The 18,963-nt window shown below is 41.7% G+C and overlaps 1 protein-coding gene across 2 annotated transcripts in view; it reads left to right on the top strand.

Annotated features, from left to right (window-relative positions):
* Positions 1–18,963, top strand: part of STAT6 (signal transducer and activator of transcription 6) — a 162,026-nt gene that overhangs the window by 100,999 nt on the left and 42,064 nt on the right. For both annotated transcript variants that reach the window (XM_056562518.1, XM_056562517.1), the window contains 9 exons: positions 403–544; positions 7,251–7,334; positions 8,079–8,255; positions 9,120–9,268; positions 11,324–11,455; positions 11,580–11,774; positions 13,598–13,685; positions 14,335–14,451; positions 15,433–15,525. In XM_056562518.1, coding sequence (XP_056418493.1) covers positions 403–544; positions 7,251–7,334; positions 8,079–8,255; positions 9,120–9,268; positions 11,324–11,455; positions 11,580–11,774; positions 13,598–13,685; positions 14,335–14,451; positions 15,433–15,525 — 1,177 coding nt within the window. The remainder of the gene's footprint in view (positions 1–402; positions 545–7,250; positions 7,335–8,078; positions 8,256–9,119; positions 9,269–11,323; positions 11,456–11,579; positions 11,775–13,597; positions 13,686–14,334; positions 14,452–15,432; positions 15,526–18,963) is intronic.

Raw genomic sequence — 18,963 nt, 5'->3', positions numbered from 1 at the left:
TATACTTTCTCCGACATTATTTAGATATACTGTAGGTCAGGGTCCAAGTCCTGCAGGAACGCATGGGAATGGAGTTCCTGCACTTTTTCCACAGCAGGAACACTGTTCCCATTATCAGGAGTTCTTCTGTAAGACCAGCCCTTGAGTGGAAATCTTAGGTGAGTTTCCACACTTTTTTCCCCAGGACATGACCCCTGCTGTAGGTGCTAGATACATGGCAAACACAACTGTAGTATTTGTTTTAGTAGTATTCTTTATCTTTTTATAAATTCATTTTGTGGCTTCACTTATGTCCCATGGTATCTTGAGTCATTTGCACTCTCCAAGCTCTGTCATCATTTCACAACTACTAAGTGTAATAAGGAATGTTGTTATGCTGATATATGTTATTTGTTCTCACAGGGAACATATGACGAGAACAGACCCTTTTTGCATTGAACTGGCAAATTCTGTCCTAACTAAATTAGTGGAAGAACTTGAGAAAGTGGCAAAGAGTTGTGGAAGTGATGCACACATGGTTCGTCAATGGGTAGAAAATCTTAAGGTAGGTTATTTGGAAAATGTTCTTACATGAAATATTATAATATAGGCAAAATAAGTGTCCAGCAAATGTTCTTCCACTCCATTTCAACCCCCCTCCCCCTTGAGTAGTCCAGATCACCTATCTAATGAATACTTCTTTAATTGTGCACTAGCAAGATACAGAAGCCAACATATCCCAGATCCAAATGCTTTAATACTCCACTAGAGGGAAGGGGGTGGTCAACCTCTTAGATAACAAAGTCCTATGTGGAGACATAGAAAATGAGGGGCACTCATCAACAGGTTGTGCAATATACAGTAGTTCACATATAACAAAACCTGGAAGAAGTCTGATAATGCATAATCATGTGAAACAGCTGTAGCCTGCTGCTTCGGGTTTCTGTCTGATTTGTCCGTCACCATTTGTTATATGTCAAAAGGAATAAAGGAGCCATATATTGCATGACCCATTGGTGAATGCCCCTCATTTTCTACATTTCCATGAAGGGCTTCTTTATATATACTGAAAGGTGGCAGAAATCAGGAAATGGCAGCGTGCTTCTATTATTAAACTATTGCATCAGGTTTCTCAACCCTTTGCATGCCTGCACTTTACGTGATACTGACTATTGTCAAAAAGAGGAGGAACATAGATGACATTAAAAGTATGCCTTCTCCCACCCTGAAAAAAAATCTGCAGACTCCCATGCTGAAGTTTATTCTACAAAGATCTCAATATAGCTGTATGCAAAGAGAAATGGCTAATGTACTGTATATGGTTTTTGTTGAATGAGAGTCAGAAGCAGATGTGTGCAACTATATAGGCAAGTTTACAAATATCTGGGGCAAAAAATAAATTATCTAGGTTTTAAACTGTCTTGCCCAATGAATTGCCCAAAACACTATGGGAACCAGCACTACTGTATGTACAGTATACTGGCGCTAGGTTACTTGTACAACCAAATAGAGTGGAACCCCCCTCCCCCTATTTTCATGTATGTTGCTATTGGACTAATAATTTCCCTATATACCACTCATAGATGAACAATGGCATAAAAAATTATATATAGCAAACAGCGCAAGGTGAGGAGGAGTGTTATATAATGTAAAGATTAAAGCAATCAAGTCTAGGAGCCATTAACGAGGAAGGTCACTGGTATGTGTAAAAAGCAGATATCCTGAATGTGGATAGTATTCCCAGATGGAGGAAAGAGTACCTGCTATCCATGTGTCATCAGATCAAGAAATGGGATCCAACGTTGTCACAGTAGTTTCAAGTCCTCCGTTAGGGAAGCCCCGGCCGGTGGCGTCTCGACCAAGCAGTTCTGTTGAAAAGTCCCCTTCTGGGCTGTGACTGTGACATAACTACTGAAGTCTGTGAGGGTCAAAATTACTCTGACGCATTTCAGAAACAAACGGTTTCCTTCATCAGGGAGGTAGCAGTGTGATTCAGGCTGACCCCATATGCAAAGAGAAATGGCTAATGTGCTGTACATGTTTTTTGTTGAATGAGAGTCAGAAGCAGAAGTATGTGTCTGTATAGGCATAACATCACATATATCTCAGCAAAAAAATAATAAAAAATGTAAAGCTGTCCTGCCAAATGAAGTGCCCAAAATCAGCTTTCTTCATGCATGGAGTGATCTCCACTCCGTGCAAGGAGAATGTCAACCCCTCGCACGAAGTGTAGTCCTAAATGCTCCCTCCATGCATCTCTATGGGAGAGCAAGCCAGCTTTGTGCGGCGGTTGATATTGTCCTTGCATGGAGTCGAGATCACTCCATGCACAAAGAGAGCTGGCTGCTGGGCAGAAGATCGCAGTGGGTCCCAGCTCTGTCCATGTCAGGAACTGTCCAGAGCAGGAGCAAATCCCCATAGCAAACCTATTCTTCTCTGGACAGTTCCTGAAATGGACAGAGGTGTCAGCAGAGAGCACTGTGTACAGACAGAAAAGACATTTAAAAATAAAAGAACTTTCTCTGTAGTATACAGCAGCTGATAAGTACTGGAAGGATTAAGATTTTTTTAATAGAAGTAATCTGTTTAACTTTCTGGCACATGTTGATTTAAAAAAAATAGTTTTCCACCGGAGTACCCCTTTAACTTCTTATACCATATACTCTATGGAAGAACAGGAGATACAGCTCAGAAAGGTTCTGTCTCCTTAGACATTGACCCTGGCTGCAGGGTGCAGTATAATCCCATTGAAAACAACTCTATTCTGCTCAGAAACTTTGCTGTGCTAACAAGGCTTAACACTACGGAAATGGAGGTACAAGCACTGGTAAACAATAAAGTGGATGCAGGCTCACATGAACTCCAAGGCCCCTTAAGCCCATGTTCACACAGCAGAATTTTCATTCTGCATTCTGCATTGGTGTCTGGTACGGACATTCCGCTGCAGCAGAGTCAACAGGAATCTGCTGCGCTGTGCACACGGCAGACTTTCCATGCCAGATGTTTCCGGCACAGAAATTCAGGTTTCCGTGTCCGCACAAAGAATGAACACGTTCATTCTTTGTGCACAGACTGCCTGAATGCATAGCCGTCTATGAGACGGTGCATTCCCATGCGTTCCTAGCGCCGGCAGATTATGCTGGCGCCCCTCAGTGTATGGATATTCTGTAGTCTGAACATAGCCTTAAATAGTTGATTGGCAGGGTGCCAGGAGTCAGACCACCACTAATAAACTATCCATTGCATAAAGGCTGGATTATCCCTTTAAGGCCCCAATAAATATTAGAAAAAAGTTGTCTCAACCTGCCAATTTCTTAAGTCTTGGTTAAATGTGCATGTTGGCCTCCCGGTTCTCTCCTAACAGATGAAGTTAAATGAGAGAAAGATTGGGCATATTGCATTTCAACTGCTCGATCTTTTTGTTCATGAAGAGATTAGTGGCCACCAAAGGATTCTGGCAGCAGTTTACTCCTTGACTGCGCAAAAATTTGGCTGAGAGCAATTGAACGTGTTTGGCCAGCTTTAGCCATGAGAGAGCTTTCCAATGGAGGATACACATCACGAGAGGAAGCATCTTGCATTATAGTGTATGATCCAAAGGCTAGAACCTTTATTAAAATGAACTGTATATACAGTAAGTTTTATCTGTTAAAGTACATGCAGTGCTATAACAATGGGTTCGTAGGTGTCCATAGCCTTTTAGCATTAGACAGCACTTATTCACATAAATCATCTTACTGTGTAATGCAATACAGGTCATGTCCCCCACAACTAGTGCTCTCCACTGGCAAAGAGATGGGAATCCCGAATGGGCTATGTAAAAAAAGAGTTGACTAAACTGAAGAATTCAAATTGATTCCAGGTTTTCTCAGGGCCCTAAAGCCTGTCATATGGGCTCCTTTCACTTGCTGTTGACTTAGTAACTACATTCCATATTTATCACTAGTTAGGAGGTGCGGGTCTTCATGTGTAACCCAAACATTTTCTACAAACCATCTAAATATAGTTTAATCCGAGTTTATAAACACACTAGGCTGCCAGGATAGAATCTGGTAGAAGGAGGAAGGACTCGGCCCGGGGGCATTGCTACCAGCATGTTGCTGGCACAAGATCCATATCATTCTGTTCCAACGCATACTTTCCTCATTTATTTATTTACATGGCTGGTTAGAGTTTGGGGATTTCAAACTGTTACTGTACTTTGCAATAAAATGTTAGTTTGTCCTTTCTCATAGTAACTCAAAAAAAAAATTCCATGAGGAAAGTTTTTTTAATTACTTGAAAACATGGACTTAAAGGGTTATTCAGATGTAAAAAAAAAAAAAAAAAAAAAAAAAAAAAAAAGCTTTACATTATATCACACACTCACTGCAACAATGTAGCACTTATCCTATATCCTAAGGCTAGGTTCACACTACGGAATTTCCGCTTGCAATTCTGCTTTGAAATTGCAGGCAGAAATTCTGCTTACTAAAATGTACTGTATAGTGTAGTGAATGGGTTTCCGTTCACAAATTCAAACTTCGGAATTTGTGAAGCGGAATTTGTGAACGGAAAATCCGCTTTAAAATTTCTGCCAGAAGAATGGCGTTGCTCATTCTCCAGGCGGAAATACTCGTAAAACACATTGCAGTTCATCGGAGACTGCATTGTCCACGCGGTCCTAGCGCCGACCGCACTCGGAATCTCCGGGCGGAAATTTTGTGGCCAGAGATTCTGCAGTGTGAACCTAGCCTAGGGTCTATTAACAATGCAGAATTTCTGCTTGCGAAATTCTGCCTCAAATTAAAGCCCATAGACTTCTATGGGATTCCACACTCCCATTCACAGTTCTGAATTTCCACTTGTGGAATTCCGCTAGCGGAATTCTGCATGCAGAAATTCAGAAGTGTAAGGCTAGGTTCCCACTGCAGAATCTCCGGGCAGAAAATTTTCGCCTGGAGATTCCGAGTGCGGCCAGCGCTGACTGAATCAGTCGGCGCTAGGACCGTGTGGACACTGCAGTCTCCAATAGACTTCAATGTGTTCCGCGTGTATTTCTGCCTGAAGAAGGAACAACGCCATTCTTCAGGTGGAAATTTTTCAAGCGAGTGCGTAGTCTCCAATAGACTGCAATGTGTTCCGCGAGTATTTCGGAATTGCAGGTGGAAATTCCGTAGTGTGAACCTAGTGTAAGTGTATCATTCCCTTTTTTTTTGTTCCACTGTTGCTCCCTATGAGCTCCTTTTTAGGGCAGCGAGAGTGTAAAGGGCTTCTGCAGCAGCCCATGAGGGTAGAAGGTTACAGTACCATGATGCATTGCTGTCATTTGCTCCAGGCTGTATGTCCCTGGCTCCTCCGGCTCCCTCGCTGCTGAGCTTATCACATTATTTACTAGTTCCCATCCTCTGATGTTTCATAGAAAACCAGTTCATGCTCCTATGCAGATGTAGCCAGTGTAGCTGTACAGCTGGCACACTATTATCTCTCACCAAGTTGCAAGAGCACCAGTTTTTGGAAGGAGTCCATGCACCCTTGCCTACTTTCTGTGTTGTCTTAGCGTATGTTCACACTATGGAATCATTGCCTGGAGATTCTGCTGCACTAATCTATCATTGTTGTAAATTGGTTTTCCATTGACCCATTCACTCTACAGAATGTCAGCGGCAGACAATTACTCCAAGGAAATGCACTCTCTAAAAGAATGAACAAGTTCATTCTTTCAACAGAAGTTCCGTAGTGTGAGCATACCCTAACACTGTTAGTGTAGGGAGCCATGGATACAGGAATATATGGCATACATTTAGCATTGTCTTTAGAGCTATTTGTGCATAGATTTGTCTCTGTTTGGCTGCACCTCAGGCTATTTTTTGTGCCTTTTCGATTTAAGCTTTAAAAAAAAAAAAAGAATGTACAGACCAGCTGTTGGTGTTAGTGGTAATGCAGTGGAAATGAATTTATCAACTGAGACTTTTTATGAAAAGGTGCAAAAATAAATAAATAAAAGGTGCAAAACCACAGAAAAGTCTTTAAAGGGGTACTCCGGTGAAAACCTTTTTTCTTTTAAATCAACTGGCTCCGGAAAGTTAAACAGATTTGTAAATTACTTCTATTAAAAAATCTTAATCCTTCCTGTACTTATTAGCTGCTGAATACTACAGAGGAAATTCTTTTCTTTTTGGAATGCTCTCTGATGACATCACGAGCACAGTGCTCTCTGCTGACATTATAATAATAATAATAATAAGTCTTTATTTATTTATTGTTGTCCTTAGTGGGATTTGAACCCAAGGCCCCAGCACTGCAAGGCAGCAGTGCTAACCACTAAACCACCATGCTGCCCTTAGCATACATCTGCTATGCACGGTTGCTAAAATGGACAGAGATGTCAGCAGAGAGCACTGTGCTCGTGATGTCATCAGTGTTCCAAAAAGAAAGGAATTTCCTCTGTAGCATTCAGCAGCTAATAAGTACTGGAAGGATTAAGATTTTTTAATAGAAGTAATTTACAAAAATGTTTAACTTTCTGGCACCAGTTGATTTAAAAGAAAAAAGGTTTTCACCGGAGTACCCCTCCATAGAGTTGTATTGAGGGGGCGTGTTGGCCGCCGCTTTGTGGGGAGGTGGACACGCCCCCTTCCTGCGGGCTGTCGGTGCTCCGTACAGGAGATCACAGGGGGCCCCAGCGGTCGGACCCCCCGCGATCTCAAACTTATCCCCTATCCTTAGCATAGGGGATAAGTTGTTCACCACTGGGTCACCACTGGACTACTCCTTTAACAAGCCTGTGACTCAAGATGTATAGGTGCTATAAATATATTCTAAATCCTCAATACAATAATAGTCATCTATGACTATATTGGTAAAAAAAAACTACTTATCAGATTCATCAAAACCCGGGCAGAGGAAAAGTTGACCAGTTGCCAATAGCAACCAATTAGATTGCGTCTTTCATTCTTTAGAAGCCTTTTTAAAAATGAAAAATGATCTGATTGGTTGCTAAGGGCAACTGGCCAACTTTTCCTCTGCACAAGCTTTTATAAATCTTAATGGCCAAGATATAGCAATATGTTGGAGACAACCACTGACTGAAACAACAACCAATCACAGCTCAGCTTTCATATCTGAACAATTTCTGGTAAAAAGCTGAGCTGTGATTGGTTATTATAGACAAATCACTCAATCACAGTTTGTTTGTCTTCGACAGGTTTATAAACCTGGGCCAATATTATTGCCTATTGTCATTATAGGAATATCTACCTTTTCTGACAGACATTTCTGTTTATATACAGACAAGGGCTCAGCATGACCCGATGAGCATTATACAGCCATTCAGGAATATTTGTAAAGGAGAAGTGGACATAGTTTTAAAACAGGTATGTTACCATTCCTAAAAAATTTAATTTAAAATGCTATGTTGGAGGGGGTGAATGTTTTGATGGAAATACATTTCCCCAAATATCATCTCTAGAATCATTGTGAACATATAATTGTATTTTATTGCATAAAATTATTATTGAAAATAATTTATATAGCACTATACTATTCAGTGGTATTCTACAATGCTCTAGAAAATTTAAAGGAGTACTCCAGAGCGCTGGTACTTAAAAAAAAAGTTTACCTCATCTGATAGCTCTTTCAAAGACCTTTCCAACGATACCTCATTTGTCAAATTTGGCCCAGCCAGTCTCTTGTAATTGCCACCTGTAGCAGTAAGCAGCCATGTCATAAAGACTACATTTCCCATGACTCCCTGCGCCAGCTTCCTGTTAGCTGCTGCACTCTCCCCCTCCTCTCCCCCCCCCCAGGAAATTATAATAAATTATAATAAAGTGACGCCCACAGCTCCTTCCCTTGTGTTTATCTCCTCCCATTCTCCCCCTCTCAGCCCTCTCCACCCTCACCACATGTACTGATAGGCTGATAGGATTTTTTAATAGAAGTAATTTACAAATATGTTTAACTTTCTGCCACCAGTTGATTTAAAAGAAAAAAGGTTTTCACCGGAGTACCCCTTTGACCTGTTAAAAATTTTTTATGGGGCTCAAAATTCCCTTTAACCTCTTTCATACAGACACGTTAAACAGTTCACATTTAGATGGTCTTTTTCCCCACTGTAGTATCCACGCTTGAGTTCAGCCTTTCAATCGAGACAGGAGGAAGTGATGTTTAATTTCAGAAGAATGAAGATGAAACACATACTGGAGAAGGCCTTAGTGGCGCAACAAACACTGAAGCTCGCATTAGAGAATGTACAGCTCCATCCTCAAGTGCAGGATTTGTCAAGTCTTCAGACGGTAATACATATGACTTATTTTCTTACCCAAAGTCCATTGAAATATGAATGATATACAATAATAATAATGATAATGACTGATATTACAGTGGTCCCTCAACATACGATGGTAATCCGTTCCAAACGGACCATCGTTTGTTGAAACCATCGTATGTTGAGGGATCTGTGCAATATAAAGTATAGGACAGTGGTCTACAACCTGCGGACCTCCAGATGTTGCAAAACTACAACACCCAGCATGCCCGGACAGCCGTTGCCTGTCTGGGCATGCTGGGAGTTGTAGTTTTGCAACAACTTGAGGTCCGCAGGTTGAAGTCCACTAGCATAGGAAGTTGTACTCACCTGTCCCCGCCGCTCCGGACCGTCACCGCTGCCCTGGATGTCGCCTTCCATCGCTGTTGCCGCGTCCCCGGGTGTCCCCGACGCTCCGGCAAGGCCTCTGCTTCCCCGGCATCCTCGCTCTCCATCGCTGCTCTCCGTCGCCGCCATCACGCCGATCCTATTGGATGACGGGACGGCGTGCGCAGCAACGTGATGACGACGATGGAGAGCGCCGAAGATGGAGGGGATCCCGAAGAGCGACACTCCGGAGCCCCGAGGACAGGTAAGTGATCGTCAGCAGACCACACGGGGCACCGTAAACGGCTATCCGGTGGCAGCTGAAGCAGTCTGCGTGGCGGATAGCCGTTTATGCGATGGCCCCGAAATACAAAAGCTTCGTATGTTGATGCTGCCTTCAACATGTGATGGCCTCTGAGAGGCCATCGCATGTTGTAATTATCGTATGTCGGGGCCATCGTAGGTCGGGGGGGTCACTGTAATAATAAGAATGATAATAATACTTGAATTGCAATTTTCATTGCAGAACTTTAAGATTCTTCTGGAGGAATCTTTAAATTACCTGTCAACTCTTCAAGAACAAACAGTTAAAAGAATCAATATCTGGAAGAGACAACAACAATTGGCTGGCAATGGAGCTGCCTTTGATGAGAATTTGCTTCCATTGCAGGACAGGTAAATTCACAATTTAAAAGGAATCTATTGCCTAGATTTCCCTTATTTATTAAAGACAAATATGGAAACATATTTGATTTTTTTCCCATCTGTTTCTATTTTTCGATTGTAATTTTTTAAATCACATTTTTTTTTATACATTATTAGGGTCAGCCATCTTGCCTGAGCTATTTTAACAGCATTTAGAGATATGCTTTACAACAAATCCCATGGACATAGGCAATAAAGATGAGCGGGCCGAGCCTAGCCAACCTGGTCTAAATCAGAACCTTTTGCAGAGCATTCGAACTTTATATCTCTGCAGAACAAGCCTATAAAAGCTATCACTAAGCTAAATATGTTTTAAAAGTATTGACCGTAAACACTAAATAGGCATTGAAGGCCAAGTTACGTGTATTTTCTGGATTTTTATCAAATATATTGGCCCAGATTTATCAAACTGTATGAGAGAAAAAGATGAAGGATTTTTCCACAGCAGCCAATCACAGCTCAGTTAACGAGCTCTGGTAAAGTGAAAGCTGAGCTGTGATTGGTTGCTGTGAGAAGATCTCTCCACTTTTTCTCTCAAACAGTTTGATAAATCTGGGCCATAGTATTTATAGCTGTGTTTAACATAAATACACATTCAAAATGTTGAATGTGGAATTGGAATTATAGACCAAGTGACCTATATTTTCTGACTGGCTACTGGCTAGTAACTACAACCACCACCATTCCACCAATGCCTACTCTTTGCTGCCTACAACTACCACCAGTCCAGCCAATGCATGCTGTCTGCTGGCTACTGCAACTACCACCAGTCCACCACTGTTGCTGCTGCTACTACTAGCGAGGCCTATACATACCTAACCCAATATTTGTTGGCTTTTTATACAAAAGCCAATTTCTTCTTCACTATTTTGAGAGATCAATTCTGTTGCAACTCCCAAATGTTTTGAACACTTGGAAAAAGCCATTGCGTTTTCTTTACTTGCCAGTCACACAACCTGTTGCTACTCCCAACATAGGAGAATTTTTCTATTCTTTCAGTGATTACAAAAGCTATTTCTTCTTCACAATTTTGAGACACAAATCCTGTTGCAACTTTGCCATCAGAAAGTAAGGCATCTTCAGGACCCGAGCTTAGGAATTATGGGGGAGATTTATCAATACCTGTGCAGAGGAAAAGTTGCCCAGTTCCCCATAGCAACCAATCAGATCACTTCTTCAATTTTTTACAAGGCCTCTGCAAAATGAAAGAAGCTATCGGATTGGTTGCTATGGACAACTGGGCAACTTTTCCTCCACACAGGTTTTGATAAATCTCCCCCTATGACTCTACGTAAGCACATGGAGCGACATCACAAGGGCTAGCTACAACAATCACTTGTTCACCAATGCCTTATTTCCTCTGCCTACACCCTCAACTAGTCTAACAGTGCCTGCTGACACTGAAAGGCATATTGTGAGCATGAAGGAAATAAATGAGTCCAGGATTGCCACATTCTAAGACACTCGGTGACAAACTACACATTCAGCTTGCTACGGCCTTCCAACAGCAAACACCTGATAAACGGGAGTACACCCTTTGCTGCTCCGGGAGTCAACGCTCCACCCTCTCTGCCGACGCTAGCCCTGCAACAGGCAGGAGCATTAGCATCATCCTCACATTGGAGTACATAACGACAACGTTTTAAGATCTGGATGTACTGCTACTACCAGCCAGGCCTACACATACACAATGCACCATGATCCCAAAAAAGGGATCTTTTTTTTCCTACTTTTCAATGTTTACAAAAGCTATTTCTCCTTCATTATTTTGCGACATGCAATAGACTAAACAATTTAGTTACAACCTCTATTTTTTGAATGGATCCCAATGAATTTTGATTTCTGTTGGGGACCCAGAGATTCTTGCTGCCAAAATAGTGCTGGTGACCACATTTTCTACCATCATCAGTTGTATAGATTAGGTTAGGAATACCAGCTATTACTCCTGCCATGTGTTATTTGTGTAATGTTTTTACAAACAATGACAGCAAATATAATTTCTTTGACACATCTTTCTTTATCCAGGGTGGAGTTTGTGTTTGGTATATACATTGATCTGTATCCTATCATGCAAGAACTCAAGAAGATAGATCAGAGATTGGTGCCCCAGGATATTTTTGATCAAATAAATACCAGTTTTGGTGCACTTATAAAGAGGTATGACTATCTGACACCAATCTGTAGTTTTATATTGTTTTATTATAATACACAGTATATTTTGAATACTATTAACATTTAGGGGTAATATAAGGTTTTGACTCTTTCTAAATCATTCCTATAGCTCATTTCTGGTTGACAAACAGCCGCCTCAAGTACTGAAGACACAAACCAAGTTTCAAGCCAGTGTCAACTTTATGCTGGGCCCCACAATCCTTACTGGTGTTGGTAAAATGCCAGATATAAGAGCAACTATTATAACTGAAAAAAGGGCACAAGAGCTGTGCCTGGCCTCTGGTACTACTAGTGATTCATTCAAGTAAGTATGTCCTTTAAACCACCACTAAAAATATTTTGAAAGGAAATGGACTGGGACAAATTTTCAGTAATGATGCAGATGCCCAGTTCATACATCTAGAATTTGTGAGATTCTGAAGTGGAATATTAGAAACTGCAATATCATATGTAACTGGATCACAAAGGTTTTTGGCTTGCAGCTATTTCTTCTTTCCTTCAAAAAAATGTTCAGAAAAACGTGTATATGTACATTGTTACGATTCGGCTAGCTGGATGTGGATCCTCTGTGTCAGCGAGGGATTGGCTTGGAACGTGTCGGTGGACCGGTTCTAGGTTGCTACTGGTATTCACCAGAGCCCGCCGCAAAGCAGGATGGTCTTGCTGCGACGGTGGCAACCAGGTCGTATCCACTGGCAACGGCTCAACCTTGCTGACTGCTGAGAAGGCGTGGGACAGAAGGACTAGGCAGAGGCAAGGTCAGACGTAGCAGAAGGTCGGGGCAGGCAGCAAGGTTCATAGTCAATGGCGATAGCAGAAGATCTGGAACACAGGCTTTGGACAACACTAAACGCTTTCTCTGGCACAAGGCAACAAGATCCGGCCAGGAAGGGAAGGGGAAGTGAGGTTATATAGACAGGGAGCAGGTGGAAGCTAGTTAGACTGATTGGGCCAGGCACCAATCATTGGTGCACTGGCCCTTTAAATCTTAGAGAGCTGGCGCGCGCGCGCCCTAAGAAGCGGAGCCGCGTGCCAGGGCGTGACAGCCGGGGACCGGGACAGGTGAGTGACTTGGGATGCGATTCGCGAGCGGGCGCGTCCCGCTATGCGAATCGCATCCCCGCCGTCAGTGTCAGTGCAGCGCTCCCGGTCAGCGGGTCTGACCGGGGCGCTGCAGAGAGAGGAACGCCGCGAGCGCTCCGGGGAGGAGCAGGGAGCAGGAGCGCTCGGCATAACATACATGTTAGTAGATTAGACACTTACAATAGTGCAAGGAAAAAAAACGCTGTTAGAAGCTCTATTTTAAAGCTTCTGACTGCAGTGAAATACAAACATTTTGGAGAGGTGAAAATATTGCAGTACAGAGGGTGCTAAAAAATTTTATACTTAAAAAAGAGTTTCTATTTGGTGGCTTGGGGACATTGGGGGAGATTTATCAAAAACTGTGCAGAGGAAAATTTGCTCAGTTACTCATAGCAACCAATCAATTTTGCAGAGGCCTTGTTAAAAATGAAAGAAGCAAGCTGATTGGTTGCTATGGGCAACTGGGCAAATTTTCCTCTGCACAGTTTTTCTCCCCCATTGACTTGATTCAGAGCTTTGCCCTTCATTAAAAAACCTCTAGTAAAACTATTCTGTATCACGTCTCTTGTGAGATGGATGGATGACTTTAACATCGACCTTTACCATTGAATGGAAAATGTAGTAAATAATACAATTAACTATAAATACAGGAAAGTTCAGAGAAATATAGAGACCATGGATTTAGGCCTGGTCCTCAGGGGAATGGGTTACATTTTGTGAAATAAATGTTATGGTGCTAAATTGTCAATGAGTTCCCTGCCTCTCTCCTATTTCTTCCAAAGTAATATTGGTAGGAAGGGAGGCTAAAATTCATTCTAGGGTAGTGGTGGGTAGGGAGGGGGGGCTAAAATTGATGCTAGTGTAGTTGTGAGTTAGAGAGGGGGTCTAAAATGGATTCTAGGGTAGTGGTGGGTAGGGAGGGGCTATAATTGATTCTAGGGTAGTGGTGGGTTAGAAGAGGGGACAAAAGGGTTGGGGGAGGGGGGTGGATAAAATTTACTCTATTTATGACATTCACAATTGATTATGCATTTCTGATTCCAGTGATGGTGCTGGTGAAATAGAAAATGGAAAATCTGTGTTTGAATTCACCCAAGCCACGCGAACCTGTGGAGCAGTTTTTAAAAACATGGTATGAATCAAATGATTTAATGTTACTTGAGAGATATATATATATAACAACTGCAGCACACCAGAAGTAGCAAGAAAGTTAATCCAGAAAGAAAATGGACAACGTTTCTGTGGTCTCACACCACCTTTTTCCATTTTAGGAATTATCCAGAGTATGAGCAAATCCCCATAGAAAACCTATCCTGCTCTGGACAGTTCCTAAAATGGACAGAGGTGTCAGCAGAGAGCACTGTGGTCAGGCAGAAAGGGAATTCAAAAAGAAAAGAAATTCCTGTGGATCATAACATCAGCTGAGAAGTACTGGAAGGATTAAGATGCTTAAATAGAAGTAATTTACAAATCTGTTTAACTTTCTGGCACCAGTTGATTGAAAAAAAAAAAAAAAAATTCTAGGGGTGTACCCCTTAAAAGTCAATGAAGAATTCAACAGCTCAGATTTTCCACACAAAATGTCACGCAGGAAAATCTGCGGCAAATATGACAAAAGTGACAGAACCCCAAGGTTATTTTTATGGGCTAAGCGGTACCGTATAATACAATATATGCATTTTAGTGGGTGTCTTTTGTGCTATACCTACCATATTTATTACCCTTTACCTTATGTCCACGTCTACTTGCTTTTGACTAATTCTTGTACGCCTGATTTTCAGTTGCTGAAAAAGATAAAGCGCTGTGAGAGAAAGGGATCAGAATCTGTGACGGAAGAGAAATGTGCCATATTGTTTACAGCTGTAATAAATTTCAGTGGCTCCACTTACATTATACAGGTAAGATCAGAGCTTACTTGTTATCATAACCTATATTATTACTATTAGTATTGTTTTATTATTGTGACAAATGTACTCTCAACAGCATTCTCTATACACAGATGTATTTTATGGTTTTATACAACCGATGAATTGTGTAGATAAGTATTTCCCAACCCGTGTGCCTCCAGCTGTTACAAAGATACAACTTCCAGCATGCCCAGACAGCCACTGGCTGTCTGGACATGCTGGGAGTTGTAGTTTTACAACAGGTGGAGTGACACAGGTTGGGAAACACTGGTAAAGCCCTTTCAATAACACCTATACTAGTTTATGACACATTAGTGTACCTCTATATGACACCAAATAAACTTATATGGCAGCACAGGATGGCTGTCAGCTTCCGCACTAGGGAGTCATGCGGTCTTGATGCCGTCCAGGGAGGGCCCTGCCTATAGGCAAAATAGGCAGTCGCCTAGAGCGCCCTCTTGAGAGGGGCGCTGCTCTGCCCAACGCAAGAAAATTAGCCAGCCAGCTGGCATCCGAACCACCCGGTAACAGCCAGCACCACTCCCCCTGATACCCCCTCCACCATAATAATTAGCATTCTTCTGGCTGGCAAAGGAGCGCTGTACCATTTAAGGTCCTTCCAGCATTCTTACAGCGCATGCGTCTCATAAAATCTCTAAGGGGTTTGTTACAGTGTGTCCCCCCCAGTAGTAAGGAGATTACATGGGGAGGGGGTTTGTTACAGTGTGTCATGCCAGTAGTAAGGAGATTACATGGGTAGGGGATTTGTTACATCCCAGTAGTAAGTGGTAAGGTGTCAAAGGGCAGAGACAATGGGCAGGGTCAAGAGGGCAGCAAATTAAGCTTTCACCTGGGGCAGCAAAAATCTTCATACAGGCTCCATTAACACAATTTGGTTTTATATATCTTTATTAAAATGAATTTTGCAGTAAACAAGCCTAGCTAACAAGCCAGTGTTTTCTATTCTCATAGGCCTTGTCTTTGCCAGTGGTTGTCATAGTCCATGGAAACCAAGATAATAATGCTAAGGCTACAATTCTGTGGGACAACGCCTTCTCTGAGATTGTAAGTGTTAAACTAATGCACAGGCATATTGTATATGATGCAACATATAAGTGTTATGTAACACTGCTCTTTCTGAAGTGGAGCGCTTCACGTGACGGAGGCCTGACTTAACAAACTGTTTGCCAAAAATGCACTGTGTTATCTAGATGGGAACACAGTAAAACACACAGTTACTATTAGTTTCTATGTAGATGTCATACATTCCAACTTTTTAGCAAGCAAAAGAGGGAAGTAGTTGTCTTTATAATAGTGCTCTGGCAGGTGCTAAACAGAAAAATAACTTATACTTACCTTCCTCACGCACTTCTTCCCACCGAGATACGGTCCACTGTGCAGCATTGGGTTGGCATGAGGACTTGCCCATAAAAGCCAATCAGTGGCTAAGGTGAGGCACTGCTGTGGCCACTCATTGGCTAAGTAGTCAATCACACGTGCCACTGCAGTTCTCAGAAGTCCTGTGCAATGGGCCCAGGAGAAAGTGAGAAAGTAGTGGCAAGGGAGCAAGGAAGGTAAGTATTAGTTAATTTTCTATTTTGCACCCGCTCAACCACAAATATCTATCTATCTTGGTGCAAAATACTCTATTACTTCCATAGGCGTGCGCAGCCTATTGCATTAGGGTGTGCACCCTAAAGCACAAACTCAAGCTGCACACGCTTGTGTGTGTTTATGTGTGTGTATATATATATATATATATATATATATATATATACACACACACACACTCTTGCTTGCATGCACACATACATAAACAGACCTACACTCATATAAATATCAATACAAACAAAATGAAAAACTTTATTAAAACTTTTTTTGGATTGGAGGCTTTTTTTTGGGGGATTGGAGGCTCCATTATACATACACTGTACAGCAATCATACATCCATTATACATACACTGTACAGCAATCATACATCCATTATACATACACTGTACAGCAATCATACCACCATTATACATACACTGTACAGCAATCATACTACCATTATACATACACTGTACAGCAATCATACATCCATTATACATACACTGTACAGCAATCATACATCCATTATACATACACTGTACAGCAATCATACCACCATTATACATACACTGTACAGCAATCATACCACCATTATACATACACTGTACAGCAATCATACATCCATTATACATACACTGTACAGCAATCATACATCCATTATACATACACTGTACAGCAATCATACATCCATTATACATACACTGTACAACAATCATACCTCCATTATACATACACTGTGACTGTACAGCAATCATTACATCCAATCCATTAATAATGGATTGGATGTATGATTGCTGTACAGTCACAGACACAGTGTATGTATAATGGAGGTATGATTGTTGTACAGTGTATGTATAATGGATGTATGATTGCTGTACAGTGTATGTATAATGGATGTATGATTGCTGTACAGTGTATGTATAATGGAGGTATGCTTGCTGTACAGTGTATGTATAATGGATGTATGATTGCTGTACAGTGTATGTATGATTGCTGTACAGTGTATGTATAATGGATGTATGATTGCTGTACAGTATGTATAATGGATGTATGATTGCTGTACAGTGTATGTATAATGGATGTATGATTGCTGTACAGTATGCATAATGGACAGGGCCGTCTTTAATTTTGATTGGACCCTGGGCAAGCAATTTTTTTTGGACCCCCCGGTGCCCCACCCCCATCCCACACACACTCGGGATCAGTACAGGATCAGTAATGTAATGTATGTACACAGTCACCTCACCAGCAGAATAGTGAGTACAGCTCTGGAGTATAATACAGGATATAACTCAGGATCAGTACAGGATAAGTAATGTAATGTATGTACACAGTGACCTCACCAGCAGAATAGTGAGTACAGCTCTTGAGTATAATACAGGATATAACTCAGCATCAGTACAGCATAAGTAATGTAATGAATGTACACAGTGACCCCACCAGCAGAATAGTGAGTACAGCTCTGGAGTATAATACAGGATATAACTCAGGATCAGTTCAGGATACGTACAGGGGGAGGGGATTATCAGATTATGCAAGTGAGGGGAGGATATTGATTATTAAAATCCTCCCCTCACATATATGTAACATCTCCCCCTTACATGTATAATCTGATAACCCCCTCCTCACATTGATTATCCCTTCACATATATAATATCATAATCAGATTATATGTGAGGGGATAATCAATGTGAGGAGGGGATTATCAGATTATACATGTGAGGGGATTATCAGATTATACATGTGAGGGGATTATCAGATTATACATGTGAGGGGATTATCAGATTATACATGTGAGGGGGTTATCAGATTATACATGTGAGGGGGTTATCAGATTATACATGTGAGGGAGAGATGTTACATATATGTGAGGGGAGGATTATAATAATCAATATCCTCCCCTCACATGTATAATTTCCTCCTTTCTCACATTATATAATAAATCCCTCCTCACATTATATAATAAATCCCTCCTCACATTATATAATAAATTCCCCCTCACACTATATAATAAATCCCCCCCCCCACACACACACTATATAATAAATATCCGGCGGTGGGTCCCCTGCTGCGGCCTTGATCCTGGAAGCGGCCGTGTGGGGACTGAGAGGAGCGGGAGACTCTCTCTGCTCTGCTCCTCTCTATGATGCCGCCCGTGACGTCGCACGTCACGTCACATGACCATCTCCCAGACAGCCATTGCGGTACTGGCTGCCTGGGTATGAGTGACGGGGGCGGCGGCGAACATAAAAAGGTAGCGTGCGGCGCAAAACCGGACCCCCTCCCACTAACATTTTGTCCGGGCCCCTGACGCCTGGCCCGCCAGCCTTTATCAGCTTTATCAGGGCCCATGGGGCAAAAGGGGCGAGCTGCTTTTGGGCCCCCAGGAATTACAGGGCCCGGGGCAGCTGCCCCTTTTGCTCTGCGGCCGCGGTGATTAGGGTGTGCCTGGGCACACCCGGCACACCCTGTGCGCACGCCTATGATTACTTCAGTCACATCTAATCATGGATTTAGTACAACAGTAAACACCCTTAACATATTCCCACCACAGTCAGTTTTGTCCTTTCTGATTTGTGGTAATCATTTTGGAATGCTTTCACTTCCAAGTGATTCTGAGAATGTTTTTTTTTTTTGACACGTTGTACTTTATGTTGCTGGTAAAATAAGATCAATACATTCTGGGGGGAATTTATTATTGTCTGTGTACAGTAAATCAAGTTCTTTTTAATGTAACCACAAAAGAAAAGAAAATCTGGCACTTGTGATTTTTAACCCATTGCAAAATTTTTTTTTACTTTTAACCACCAAAAAAAGTGTAATAACAAATGATTAAATCACACATCTGTGTTTAATTGTAAAAAAAAATAAAAATAAAAAAAACACCAACTTTTAAACATTTTTTAAATATGA

Source organism: Hyla sarda, chromosome 2 (assembly GCF_029499605.1).
Source record: "Hyla sarda isolate aHylSar1 chromosome 2, aHylSar1.hap1, whole genome shotgun sequence".
NCBI classification, from domain to species: Eukaryota; Metazoa; Chordata; class Amphibia; order Anura; family Hylidae; genus Hyla; species Hyla sarda.
This window is presented reverse-complemented; position numbering and strand designations above follow the sequence as displayed.